This window comes from Ovis canadensis, chromosome 2 (genome assembly GCF_042477335.2).
Source record: "Ovis canadensis isolate MfBH-ARS-UI-01 breed Bighorn chromosome 2, ARS-UI_OviCan_v2, whole genome shotgun sequence".
Lineage (NCBI taxonomy): Eukaryota > Metazoa > Chordata > Mammalia > Artiodactyla > Bovidae > Ovis > Ovis canadensis.
In genome coordinates, this window is record NC_091246.1 from 203830282 (window position 1) to 203845204 (window position 14923).

The window sequence follows — 14923 nt, forward strand, 5'->3', positions numbered from 1 at the left end:
ACTGTTTGATCATGAAAGCCAAATAAACTACCTTATAGATTAAATCTAAGCAAATCTATTTCAGCCTCAATTAATTTCTTGAAAAATTGGAAATACAGATTAGATTAGATGGGAATTGCAGATTAGATCTCTATTTGCAATTCAGTAACCCAATTCTTAGGTTTTTTGCTTATACATGACCAGGGAACACATAAGTTACCATTAGAAACCATGAAAAATGTTTTGGAAGTGACTGTAACATCAAAGAATGTCTGCTAAAAAACAAATTAAACAAAGAAATGTGTCAAGCAACATGTGCTCTCTTTTTCCCTAAAGTTCAATTATAGTAACAACAATTAAGTTAAAAGTAATCCACAACCCAATTTAATGCTAAATCGTTGGATCTCCTAATTAAGCTATGGTTAGCTTTAATACTTTTGGACTAAATTCTGTTTTGCAATACAGAAAAATGTTATCACCCTACTGAAGATAAGGAAATCCACTAGGTTGATTACCAAGCAGTGCTCTCATTGGGCAGCACAAAATTCTTTTTCTCAAAGTCAGAAACCAAAGTATATGTTTCTACCCATAGCCACCAAGCCATAAGGTGATCCTTTCACCCTTGTTTTAACGTTCTCCCTGCAACAGTGCTATTGATTGTTCGGATATGGGTAGGGCACACATGTTCAACATATCCTCTGTGCCAGCTTCTTGGAATGCAGTTACCACTCCTGAATCTTGACAGTTGGTCCATAATTAGCATTACATTCTTGGCAGGGGTGGGGAAGAAAGCAGGGGTGGGGGGTGGTCACCACTACTGGTTGCACCTTTTCTGATTTTTTTGTTTCTATCATTCTTCTAGTGGGCAGCAAGTGGTTGGCCTTAAGCCACAATTTAGAAAGCCTGATGTCTCTGACATCCCTTTGCTTCCATATGAGACAGGCAAATCTAGCTAGAAAACACAATCAAATTAGAAAGGCAATATAGGCTTCGCAAAATTAGAACCTAAGTGAAAGTGACATTCTCATTAATTTAAACTCAATTTCATAGAAGTAAGGTGTCTGTGTCTAAGATTTAGAGCATTTTCACTCATCAATTAAATCAGAGAGCAGGTAAGAACACCAAAGGGCCTGAAAGTCAGATTCAGTTTGAGGGTGAGGCCATGGTCTTTATTTGTATTTGTACTATGCAGTGTGTAAGTAGTTTGTAATGATGGTGTAGCATCATTTCATCTTCAGTGGTAGTTTCCAAAACTGGGTTGGATTGGAAAGACTCATTATCAGATGTTTGCCTTAGTTAGAAGTGATCAAGTCATAATTTGTGCAGAAAGAGGAAAAAAAGTTGGATCAATGTGAGGAAGACAAAGAGGAAAAGAACCTGCAGTGATCCCTTCACCCATATCATTGGAACTCAGCTATCAGAGTTTTCCAGATCCATCCTTGTTTAAAATTAAAAAATAAAATCAGGCTTCTGATTAAAGTGCTATTTCATTATCTTGCTTCCAAATAATATTTGAGAAAACTAAACTTACTATAATATAGAAATCCACCAAAAGCAATCAAATTTTGCATTTTGTTTTTAATTTCTCATAATACATAGTAAAATGGAAACATTAAGGATATTGGGAGTTTTTTCTATGAATATGCTAATTTCTTCAAGGATTTTTCAGAAGGGGTCATGTTTTTAAGAGTGTTTGAAAAAATGAGAGTTTGGGTAGACAAGCAGCTTGCAAATTTCAGTGAAACTGGAATAGGCTGGTATACATATTAGTGTCCACATTTCTCAAGATGAAACCTGGAACTGTAGCTGTGAAGTACTGAAACTGAGCTCACAAGCCACTTGTGAAAATCAGCCTCAATGCAGACAGGACTTGATACCTTCTACTCCATCAGATCAAGACAAACTAAGCACCTGAAAGCACTGAGACACTCTAAAGCACTATTTAAACATATTCCACCATTACTGTTAATCATTTGAATGCAGTTTTTAAAAACTTGATTGTTATACAAGAGAAACAAATTTTCCTTCATTTATTACAGAACTTTTCCTTAATTACAAAGTAACAGATGCTAGAAAATTGCAATCACACTTCTTTGGCCAAGATCCATTCATTTTTTTTTTTGCACAAGGAAAAACCTTTTGACCCCAGAGGTGGATGGGCTCAGGAATTGGGATTTTTAACTCTGCAAAGCAAAGGTACTAGGTTGGTGCAAATGTAACTTTGGTTTTGCATTTCTGAACTTTGCCATTTGATGCTGGAATACACTCTTATATGTGGTTACGTTATACATCATTTTAATGTGCATTTCTTGCTTTATGTTTTTTGCTAATGAATTATTACTTGCTGTTTATTTCATATGTATTTTAGGCTATGGAAATTATGTTAGACAAAAGGTAAATTCAAGCAATTTTCTTATTTAAGTTCAAAATGGGTGGTAAAGCAGTGGAGACAACTCGCAACATCAACAATGCATTTAGCCCGGGATCTGTTAATGAACATATAGTGCAGTGGTCGTTCAAGAAGTTCAGCAAAGGAGACAAGAGCCTTGAAGATAAGGAATGCAGTGGCTGGCCATTGGAAGTTGACAGTGACCAATGGAGAGAAGCACTGAAGCTGATCCTCTTACAACTACATGAGAAGTTGCCCAAGTCAAAAATTCTATGATTGTCTGGCATTTGAAGCAAACTGGAAAGATGAAAAAGCTCAGTAAGTGGGTGCCTCATGAACTGACCACCAATCAAAAAAAACACATCATTTTCCCAGTGTTATCTTCTCTCTTTTTTTTATCTTCTCTTATTCTATACAACAATGAACCATTCTTTGACCAGATTGTGACATGCTACAAAAAGTGGATTTTACACAACAACCAGCAATGACCAGCGCAGTGGGTGGACCAAGAAGGAGTTCCAAAGCACTTACTAAAGCTAAACTTGCACCAAATAAAGGGCCATGGTCACTGTTTGGTGGTCTGATGCTGGTCTGATCCACTACAGCTTTCTGAATCCTGGCGAAACTATTACATTTGAGAAGTATGATCAGCAAATCGATCAGATGCACCAAAAACTGCAATGCCTGCAGCCAGTACTGGTCAACAGAAAAGGCCCAATTCTTCTCCACAACACCCAACAGCAGGTCATACAACCAACGCTTCAAAAGTTGAACAAATTGGGCTACGAGGTTTTGTCTCATCTGCTGCATTCATCTGACATCTCACCAACTGACCACCACTTCTTCAAGCATCTCAACAATTTTTTTTCAGGGAAAATGCTTTCCAAGAGTTCATCAAATTTTGAAGCATGGATTTTTATGCTACAGGAATAAACAAACTTATTTCTCATTGGCAAAAGTGTGTTGACTGTGAGGGTTCCTATTTTGATTAATAAAGATGTATCTGAGCCTAGCTATAATGACTTAAAATTCAGGGTCCGAAACCATAGTTACTTTTGTACCAGCCTAATACACCACAGTGCAGATGAAAAGAAACAGGGAAACTATTGAACTTAACTGTGTCATTTTGGGGATAACTTGAAGATCCTTGGGTTGGTCCATCATGGTTCAGTTCCTCACCTTCACACTTTAAACCAGGTGTGTAAATAGACTCCAGGCTGCCATGTCCATGCATGTGTGCACACTCAGCTGTATCTCTTTTGTGACCCCATGGACCATAGCCTGCCAGGCTCTTCTGTCCATGGGATACCCCAGGAAAGAATACTGGAGTGGGTTACATTTCCTTCTCCACTCCACTTCCTTCTTCCACACTTGACCAGTATCATCATACTATTATATGCCATTAGGTATCAACAGAAAGAGCATTTATATATTTTTTTTTAGCCACAGTATCTCCCACATATGAAGTCGTCACTCGAACTCCCAGATGGAACAAGCTGTTCTCTTGATTGTAGAATATATCAAATTTTACTTAAAATATTTTCTGAACCTTGGTATGTATTCCACTAGACTGTAAGCTTCTTGAGGACAGATTCTGAATCTTGTAGCTCAACCATCAACCATAGCAGCTGGCACAGAGTGAATGCCAATGCCTCTTCTATCACCTAAGAGATGTCCACATACATTTGATGCATCATGACTGTCTTTTATAAAACGGTATACTATACGCATCATTTATGAGCATTTTAAAGAAAACAAGACCAGACAGCCAAATTATCTAGGTTCATAGTCCAGAAGAAAATATTCATGGATATTTCTATTTGTAGAGTATATTAAAGTTGAATTTATTCTGTGGAAATGTTATTTAATGTTTTAAATAGTTATTATCAGATTCTTTTGTTGATACAAATGAAAAATAAGAGATCCGTTATCATGGTATTCTGATGTAATAGGTACATCTTGGATAATTTCCAATTCTGAGAATGGTAACAATTAATGATTATACTGGTATTTGGAAATAAATAATTAAAGAGATATATTTTATTTCAAATCGCTTACCTAATAATGCAGACAATGACAACAAAGTGTCACAAACCAAAATTCAAACTAACATGGTCTATGAAAATAGTTTTGAAAGAAATGCTGTATTTTTGAAACCTTCTATCAGCTACTTAGGGAATGCCAGCTCTGAAACATCTTATATACCATCAAAAATGTGTTTTTTAAAAAGTATGTTATACTATTTTCCCTTATAATGAAAAAAATACAAACAAGTAAAAACAGTTTGTAAAATTAAATATATACTTATATTCATGATAAAGTAAGTACAAACTAACATTTCCAGTTAAGCTTTTTTCTTCCCTTTCTTTCCGATACAATTATAGTACACAGATAAATCTTTCCTTCTTACTTCCAGATTGTTGTAACCTTTTTTCCCAGAATGTTTCTCCACACTGCAGTACCTGCCTTTAGTGTAGGAATACAACAAGTAGTATTCCTCTTGAGGGTCCCCATAGTAAATGTAGTTTAACCAACAGTGTAATCGGTTCTTACCATCATCAACAATCTATGAAAATCATGCATTTGACCTCTATAAAACATAAGATTGCTAACACCCTATAACAGGAATTCCATGGCTACTATAAATGTTGTTCTCAAAGAAGTGTTTGGGCAATGCCTGTAATACCATAGGCTGGCAAACCAAATGTTTACTCCAATGCTTTTATTACCCTCAATTTAACTTAATTATATCGAACACCTGGTTAGTTGCGGCCATAAGTCAAGAAATAAACCATGATGGTGAGTAACCCCAAAGTAATAAAAATGAAAAACACCCTCTGATAAACTAAGTAGAGACAACACTAGTGATGTCATGCAGTTTATGAGATATTATAGAAAAACTGTTTCTTAATATTGATAAGAAAATTATGCATCAGTGAAAATGCAGACTTAGAAATATAGTACTAAGACTTTCAATTTGTGATGTCTTCACTGATGAGGGAAAATGGAATTCTTATTACTAAAGAGAGCTGATCTCTTGGGTGTTGCTGATGGCTCCCTAACTGAGCTTAGTGTTTAATGATGCTGTACAAATAAAAAGCAGTGGGGGAAATACGAAATATCTGTATTAAATGCCATCCTGTAAAGTATTTGATGGATGGAAGAGTCTAATGCATTTTAAATAAATGCATATCATACTATCACATATAGTGAGTCTTAAAAAATTATTACTTAGATGCACAGTCCTTGTAGTGGTAGACATGGCACTGTGAAGAAAGTTGGATTTAGAAGCTATTTTCTATTATACTTGTCAAGTGATGGAGTTGTTGTTAGTCATATTATAATGTCCCTTCAACTTTGGTACATTCAGTGCAAAATATTTTGGGGAATTTTTTGTACCTTTATAAAAATAAAAGGCCCTTTTGTTCCCTTGAGAGTGCTTAAAAGGATACATACAAGCATGATGCCCGAATAAGCATGGAATATGAAAATGGAAGAGATGATACATATAGTATGATAGGTAGATTCTTATCTACATCTTAGAGAACATAAATATAATGAAACTATAAAAAATAAACAGAACTCACTGTGTACTTTTTTCCTGATACGCTGTGATTAATTGCTAATTATTTTAAAATTGTTTTCATGCATTATAAAGCATAAAATCTGTCATTAGTAATTCATTGTATAACAGTTTGTCTGCAGCCATAATTACACACATATCACTTTGCATATACATTGTCACAGACCACCTTATTGCAAATCTTAAAGGTTACCTCATATTGACTTGGTTTCATTTTCCACTTGTGTCCCATGAAAGCTGAAACCTATAGTACACACCATGCAGGTACTCATAAGCAAGAAAATGAATATTCTGTTATAACTTAGGGCTTAAATGAACGTATTTTCAGGAAATATATTTGTTTTTATTATACTATTTAACTTGCACTAATTTGGAGATTGGGCCAAGTGCTGCCAGTTTGGCTTGAACCATGTTCAAAGGTAAGTTTCATGATTCTCCTGAGTCTCTGAAAGTTACCATGGAGCTGATCGTGTACAGGTTCATCTTTGTCTTGGAACATAACAAATGGAAAAAAGTTTGGCAGTCAAGAACTGTTGATTGAAAGACTGTTGGGTGGTTCCCTGGGCATCAAGCTCACCCAAATCCTTCCAAGAGGATCATCATCACTATCCAGTACCCAAATGTGGCAGAGCATCTGTTCCTGGAAAATAACAGCATTCAGCTTTACTCTAATGGAAGCGACTCTCGAAACTTCCAACGTTCAGCCATTCTTCAGGAAGGCAGCTTCCGGAATTGCCTGTCTACACAGAGCTGGGCATTTTGCCTCCAGGTCACTCAAGTCCAAAGGTACTGGTCTCTTCAACTGCTGTCAAGAGTTTTTCATAAAGCATGGAGAAGGATGGGTATGGAGGGAGATCCAGACGGTTAAAACAAGTGTGAGCTCTGCAAACAGAAGAAGCAGTACAGAGTTCAGAATGCTTTGAGTGAAATGAGATCCTTTCTTCTGGTGTCTGTGCATGCTTGACTTTCATATTCAAATTGGTTTGTTGCCAATTTTCACACTCCTTTTGGAAACACTTTGAAAATGTTTTGACTTGAACAATTCAGAACTGAATTCTTTTAAGGGAAATAATATCTTTAAAAATTATCTCTTTACATTTTCACAATCATTTAAAATCTATATGACATATATATTACTACTTGTTTAGTTGTCTAAGAATTACAAAGACAAATTTGTATTTTTATTTCTTTTGATGTTAGGTTCCCCCCTACCCCCCCCACAGCCCTGCTAAAAGTCATGAAGATAAGCTCTTGCAAAGTAATTTGTTTTCAGAGTTGGCATTTGCCTGAATGTTTCTTAAAAAGTCAATGGTTTTGCATTTTTTCATTTTGTTGGTCAGGGAAGAGCACTGAGTGTCTCTGAAGACCTCATGGCTTAGAGCTTTGGGAAATTCCCTGGCTGGACTTTCCTGTCGTAGTCAGTAGACCATTGTTACTTCTTTGACTCCTGTGCTATAATCTGATTTCTCCTAATTCATGATGCAAAATAATGGCCATTTAAATCATTATGTTACATTCTTTTTTAGAAATACCTCCCCTTTGGCCAAGATAGGAAAAAATATGCTTTCCTGTTATTTGCACCTGAATCACAATAAAAAAATAGACAACCTCCAAATAGCATGTCTTATCGGGAAGCAAATCTGCACTTTTGACATGAAATAGGAAGCATTTTATTTGGAAGGTACAACAGTTTGTTTGCAGGAGCTAACCAACTTTGCTTTTAAAAACTGCTCCTGAATTAATATGGAATTTTAGGAGCTGTGATCACTAACAGGCTGTTATTACAAAATCACATGGTTTTAAACTGTTATTCTTATAAATAACTTTAATATTTAAGAGATAAATATAGTTATATTCCTAGCTGCAGTGTAGTATTGTGGGAAGATCAGAGGTTTGCAGTTGGAGAAACTTCAGTTTGAATTTCAGCATTATCAACCAGCTGTGTGATTTGCAGTGAATTATTAAAAACCTGCCACTCAATTTCTCATTTATAAAATGAGAATCATATTATTTGTTTCAGAAGGATATGAGGATTAGATGAAATCACAGAAACACTATTATTTGTCTCAGAGGATATGAGAATTAAATGAAATCACAGAAACACACTTAATTCAATGCCTGGCTCAGTGTTTGACCAATTAATAAGAGGTGCATTTTTAGGTACATTTCATTACCATCAAAAACATTTACTCTAATTGCCTTCATTAAATTGCCAAAGGATAATCATGACTTGTGGAAACTGAGACAACAAAGAGATAATAAATAAAGCAGGTGTGTGGCCACATAGCTTATTAAAAACATTAACACAAAGGGCACTGTCATATTAGAAAAATCAGGTCTTCCTCAGCTTATAGTGAGGTTATATACTGATAAACCCCTCATAAACTGAAAATATCATAAGCCAAAAAAGCATGTGATACACCTAACTAACTGAACATCACAGCTTAGCCTAGACTACCTTGTACATGCTCAGAACACTTACATTGGCCTACAGTCGGGCAACATCATTTAACACAAAGCCTTTTCTATAATAAAGAGTTGAATATCTCATGTAATTTATTGAGTTACAGGATGTTTGTATGGGTATGGAATGGTTGTATGTGTACCTTTTTTTTTTTTTTTTTTTTACCCTGGTGATCACATGGCTGACTAGGAGCTGAGGCTCACTGATGCTGTCCAGCATCATGAAGAAGTATAGCACTGAATATTGTTAGCCTAGGAAAAGATCATGACTTTTGAAAACTAAAAATTCGATTTCTGCTGAAAGTGTATCACTTTTGTGTGTGCGCGTTCAGTCATGTTCAGCTATTTGTGACCCTATCGACTGTAGCTCGCCAGGAAATCTTCCTGACCCAGGGACTGAACCCATGACCCCTGCATTGGCAGGCAGGTTCTTCACCACTGAGCCACCAGAAAAGTCTCATATCATTTTCAAACCACTATAAAGTCAGAAAATTCTAAGTCAAACCTTCCTGGGTCTGGGACTGTCTGTACCAATTTTAGGACACAGAAATAGAACTGGCTCAGAGTTTACAAGTTCTTGATATTACAAACTCTAGAATATATTGGGGAAAAATCATGTAATCAATCTTTGCAATCAAATACTTTTTCATAAACTATTTCAAAATTGCATTTAACATAGTACATATTATACCTCCTTATATCAGAGCCTTAACTTGGGTCTCAAGAAGAACATTTTACTTTTTTTAAAGAAACTGAACTAGTGTAGTGAAAGTGTTAGAACTGGTTTAAATATCTATCTTGTGTAAAACACTGGTATAAAAATACTAACTGAAAACTTTAAATCTGTTATAGGGAAAGGGGAGGAAGAAGGAAAGAAATGAAGTACAGTTTGAATATAATTATCATCCAGGCTTTGTGTGTGAGAACCATAACATTCATTATACCATTAGACTAAAAACGGTACTTCTTTTAGATGAAATTTAAACATTTTCACTTCACTGGCTACCAACAAGGCTGAGACTCTTTCCCCAAGTCAGCTTATTTGTAACATTTCCCGTTTCATGATCTACATGTTCATCTACTTTGCCCATTTATTTTTTCTTCAAAAATTTTTATTTTGATAAACACACATCACATCACATTGATAACCACTGTCAAGTACACAGTTCTGTAGCATTAAGTACATTCACATTGTTCTGCAACCATCACCATTATCCATCTCTAGAAATTCTTTCCCTTTCCAAACTGAAAATCTGTACCCATTGAACACTAACTCCCATTTTCTCCCACCCCAATGGAAGCAACCACCAATCTATTTCCTGTCTCTATGAATTTGACTACTCTAAGTACCTCATATAAGTGGAATCATACAATATTCATCCCCTGTGCTTGGCTTATTTCACTTAGCATTTTCCAGGTCCGTGTTATAGCATAAGTTGCAATTTCCTTTTTTCCCAGCTGAATAATATTCCATTGTTTGTATATACTATGTTTGGTTAATCCATTCAACCACTGACTGACACTTCGGTTATTTTTACATTTTGACTATTGTAAAAAAGTATTGCAATGAACATGGGTTCCAATTTTTCTATATCCTCTCCAACACTTGTTATTTTTTTTAATAACAGTTATCTTATGAGTGTGAAATAAATTTATCATATAAAGTTTTAGGATTTCTTATTGACTTGTAAGAAATACTTCAAAATAAAGAGATTTACTCTTGTATTATCTCTCACTAAATTGCCATACATCCGCTGGATCATGGAAAAAGGAAGAGAGTTCCAGAAAAACATCTATTTCTGCTTTATTGACTATGCCAAAGCCTTTGACTATGTGAATCACAATAAACTCTGGAAAATTCTGAAAGAGATGGGAATACCAGACCACCTGACCTGTCTCTTGAGAAACCTATATGCAGGTCAGGAAGCAACAGTTAGAACTGGACATGGAACAACAGACTGGTTCCAAATAGGAAAAGGAGTACATCGAGGCTGTAATGTTGTCACCCTGCTTATTTAACTTATATGCAGAGTACATCATGAGAAACACTGGGCTGGAAGAAGCACAAGCTGGAATCAAGATTGCCAGGAGAAATATCAATAACCTCAGATATGCAGATGATACCACCTTTATGGCAGAAAGTGAAGAGGAACTAAAAAGCCTCTTGATGAAAGTGAAAGAGGAGAGTGAAAAAGTTGGCTTGAAGCTCAACATTCAGAAAACGAAGATCATGGCATCTGGTCCCATCACTTCTTGGGAAATAGATGGGGAATCAGTGGAAACAGTGTCAGACTTTATATTTCTGAGCTCCAAAATTACTGCAGATGGTAAGACACATACTCCTTGGAAGAAAAGTTATGACCAACCTAGACAGTATATTGAAAAGCAGAGATATTACTTCACCAACAAAGGTCCATGTAGTCAAGGCTATGGTTTTTCCAGTGTTCATGTATGGATGTGAGAGTTGGACTGTGAAGAAAGCTGAGTGCCGAAGAATTGATGCTTTTGAACTGTGGTGCTGGATAAGACTTTTGAGAGTCCCTTGGACTGCAAGGAGATCCAACCAGTCCATCCTAAAGGAGATCAGTCCTGGGTGTTCACTGGAAGGACTGATGTTGAAGCTGAAACTCCAATACTATGGCCACCTCATGCGAAGAGTTGACTCATTGGAAAAGACCCTGATGTTGAGAGGGGTAGGCAGCAGGAGGAGAAGGGGACGACAGAGGATGAGACGGCTGGATGGCATCACCAGCTCTATGGACATGAGTTTGGGTGAACTCCGGGAGTTGGTGATGGACAGGGAGGTCTGGCGTGCTGTGATTCATGGGGTTGCAAAGACTCGGACACGACTGAGTGACTGAACTGAACTGAACTGAATCTCTTCTAGCCTGTTCACCTTTTTACTGAGTTGGCCAAAAGGTTTTGTCAGCGTTTTCTGTAACATCACATGGAAATATTAGAACTTTTTGGCCAACCCAGTGTTTAGTTATGCGTTTTATTTATACAGCAATATTAACCTGATTACCTGCTATCCATTTTTAATATATTGTCTTTCTTCAGCATGGTGCTGTGATAAGAAATGTTGAAAAGATAATCTCTAATGTTTACACCTACCAGAAGTTGTTCCTTGTCTTTTTTTGCTTTTGGTAGTGCTAGTGTACCAAAGAGTATGATAGATCAACTTTTGGGACAACTCTTAAAAGAGTAACTCATTTTATATAGGTGTAGTCTCAAATAGATATGTGTGAATTCATTTTTGTGAACTGAATCATACTGGGGAAACTAGGAAATAAAATAATTCAAGTAAACCCTTTCTCTAGTTAAGCAATAATCCCTGAAGTGAAAGTGTTAGTTGCTCAGTCATGTCCAACTCTGTGATCCTATGGACAGTAGTCCAGGCAATTCTCCAGGCCAGAATACAGGAGTGGGTAGCCATTCCCTTCTCCAGGGGATCTTGCTGACCTAGGGACTGAACCTGGGTCTCCTACATTGCAGACAGGCTATTTATAGTCTGAGCCATTCAGTTAAGTTTAGTTCAGTCGCTCAGTCATGTCTAACTCTTTGTGATCTCATGAATCACAGCATGCCAGGCCTGCCTGTCCATCACCAACTTCCGGAGCTCACTCAAACTCATGTCCATTGAGTCAGTTTTGCTATCCAGCCATCTCATCCTCTGTCGTCCCCTTCTCCTCCTGCCCCCAATCCCTCCCAGCATCAGGGTCTTTTCCAATGAATTACTCTTCACGTGAGGTGGCCAAAGTATTGGAGTTTCAGCTTCAGCATCAGTCCTTCCAATGAACACCCAGGACTGATCTCCTTTAGAATGGACTGGTTGGATCTCCTTGCACTCCAAGGAACCCTCAAGAGTCTTCTCCAACACCACAGTTCAAAAGCATCAATTCTTCGGCACTCAGCTTTCTTCACAGTCCAACTCTCACATCCATACATGAACACTGGAAAAACCGTTGGCAAAGTAATAACTCTGCTTTTCAATATACTATCTAGGTTGGTCATAACTCCTTCCAAGGAGTAGGCATCTTTTAATTTCATGGCTGTAATCACCATCTGCAGTGATTTTGGAGCTCAGAAAAATAAAGTCTGACACTGTTTCCACTGTTTTCCCATCTATTTGCCATGAAGTGATGGGACCAGATGCCATGATCTTCATTTTCTGAATGTTGAGCTTTAAGCCAACTTTTTCACTCTCCTCTTTCACTTTCATCAAGAGGCTTTTTAGTTCCTCTTCACTTTCTGCCATAAGGGTGGTGTCATCTGCATATCTGAGGTTATTGATATTTCTCCTGGCAATCTTGATTTCAGTTTGCGCCTCTTCCAGCCCAGCGTTTCTCATGATATACTCTGCATATAAGTTAAATAAGCAGGGTGACAATATTACATCCTTGATGTACTCCTTTTCCTATTTGGAACCAGTCTCTTGTTCCATGTCTGAGCCATTAGGGAAGCCCAATCATTACTAATTATGGTTTCTTAGGACAGGACAGGACTGTAGGTGTAGTATGTCTATCACATGCCTGTTAAGCCTGTTTCTTCCCTCTTGATAACCAAATAATTTCTCTTAACTGAAGGTTAATTTTACCTCATCAAGAATTAACAAAATAATCAAATACATGAGGATGACAATTCATAAACAGTAATGTTTGAATCCTCCAATTAACTTCTTATGCATACTTGGATTGAATGATGAAGTTTAATTCACTGTGGTCTTGTGGTATGAAGAATTCTAACATGATCTGCCATGACCCATGCCTTTGTATAATCCCGATCTTTTAAGTATGACAGGGGACCTGTAATTTGTAACCAATAGAATATGGCAAGGGTGAAGATATATTGAAGATATAATTAAGTCTCACATCAGTTGATTTTAAGTTAATTAAAAGGGTGATGATCCTGAACTTGGGCCTGACCTAATTAGGTGAGACTTTTAAAAGAGCATCTAGAAATCAGAGTCTCACTGTTGCTGGATTTGAAGAGGTAGACTGCCATGAATTCTGTAGATGCAAGCAATAAATTCTACCAACAACCTAAGGGAGTTTGGAAGCAGGTCCTTCCCTAGTTGAGCTTCCAGATGAGAATGCAATCCAGCTGACATTTTGATCTCAGCTTCCAGGTGCTGAGCAGAAGACCTGGCTCAATCGCGCTCAGACTCCTGATTACAGAAACAGTGACATAGTAACCATGTTGTTTTAAGCTGCTAAATTGGTGGTAATTGGTGATGCAGCTTTGGAAAACTGCTACAGGTCTAAATGTAGTAGCGTAGCCTACGAAGAGGTATTTAAGTGTAATAAGTGTAATATAGCAGCATCACCCCTATCAAGGGCAGTGGTGCGAAGCTGGGAGTCAACAGCAGTCCTTTCATCCTCCCAGGTTTCTGAGCAAGAAACAGGAACTCTGAATGTCTCTGCTGTTCAGTAACTTATTCAGTAAATCCATAAGCCTGGATACTCATATTTTTTATTCAGTTCTCAATACAAAAGGAAGGACTGGACAACTTTTTTGATCCTCTTCAGTCACAAGACGTAATCACCATCATTGATCCTTAACCTAAAGCTATCATGGATTCCTAAATTGCACCTGGTTGCACAATATATAGTTACCATAACAGAACTTTCCTTCTGAATAAACTGAACAGCTCCTATGGAAACTGTTTCATGAGGATGGAGAAAGTATGTATTGTTGAGGGGGAAACTGTAGAAAGATTAAATGGTTCCCCCAAAGTCAAATCAAGAATAGACCACAACCTTGGGTTCCTAGGGGAAGTCCAACATTAAACTGAAAGCAGGGAAAGTAATGCTTTGGTTTTTTCAGTTTTGGAAGCCTGAGTGTTCATTTCATCCTACTTCATGATTTTAAACTGCTGGTCCTCAACACCTTACCAGATTACACACATTTTGAGGACAGAAATTAGAAAAATAAAGCTTCAAATATTTTTTAAATGAATGACTCAATCAAAACATACAGGAGCTTCAGGGAAAATGGTCCAGATTTGGTCAGTTCAGAAAAGTCTGGGAGATACCAGGGGATTTTTCGGGTGCTCTAACCAACAAGTTCTATCTCAGGCTCACCACAAAGCAGAGTTATTCAGAGAGATATAGGGGGAATTCACCAGAATCATCCAAGAAACTTGTTTACAATGGAGACTTTAGGTGCACCCTCTGAAATTCTACTTTAGAAGGTCTGGGGTGGGCCTAGGGATCTGCTTTTTAACTATCAGTCTAAATGAGTCTGACGCAGGTAGGCTCCACTATTGGAGAGACATCAATTACATTAGAAATAAGATATCTATATTGGCTATTCTCAGCAGAGTTTTCTGTGCTTGCAAAAATTTCAAAACTCCTTATAAACAAGACAGCATTGCTAATAAGGAAATTGAGGAATCATGTGGTTAAATAAATTGCCCAATATTTACCATCAACTTGCTGTGTGAGCCAAGAACAGGGGAAAAAAAAAGCAAAACAAAACACAATCCTCTGAGGCTTCTCACAACCCCT

At 37.1% G+C, this 14923-nt stretch overlaps 1 protein-coding gene and 1 pseudogene across 2 annotated transcripts in view; one reads left to right on the forward strand and one right to left on the reverse strand.

Moving 5' to 3' along the window:
* Window positions 1–1994: 1994 nt before the first annotated feature.
* The window catches only part of HECW2 (HECT, C2 and WW domain containing E3 ubiquitin protein ligase 2), a 452870-nt gene continuing 439941 nt past the window's right edge, over window positions 1995–14923 (reverse strand). For both annotated transcript variants that reach the window (XM_069577904.1, XM_069577905.1), the window contains one exon: window positions 1995–6833. In XM_069577904.1, the coding sequence (XP_069434005.1) occupies window positions 6722–6833 (112 nt within the window). In that variant the 3' untranslated portion in view covers window positions 1995–6721. The remainder of the gene's footprint in view (window positions 6834–14923) is intronic.
* On the forward strand, window positions 2351–3360 carry LOC138434065 (histone-lysine N-methyltransferase SETMAR-like; annotated as a pseudogene).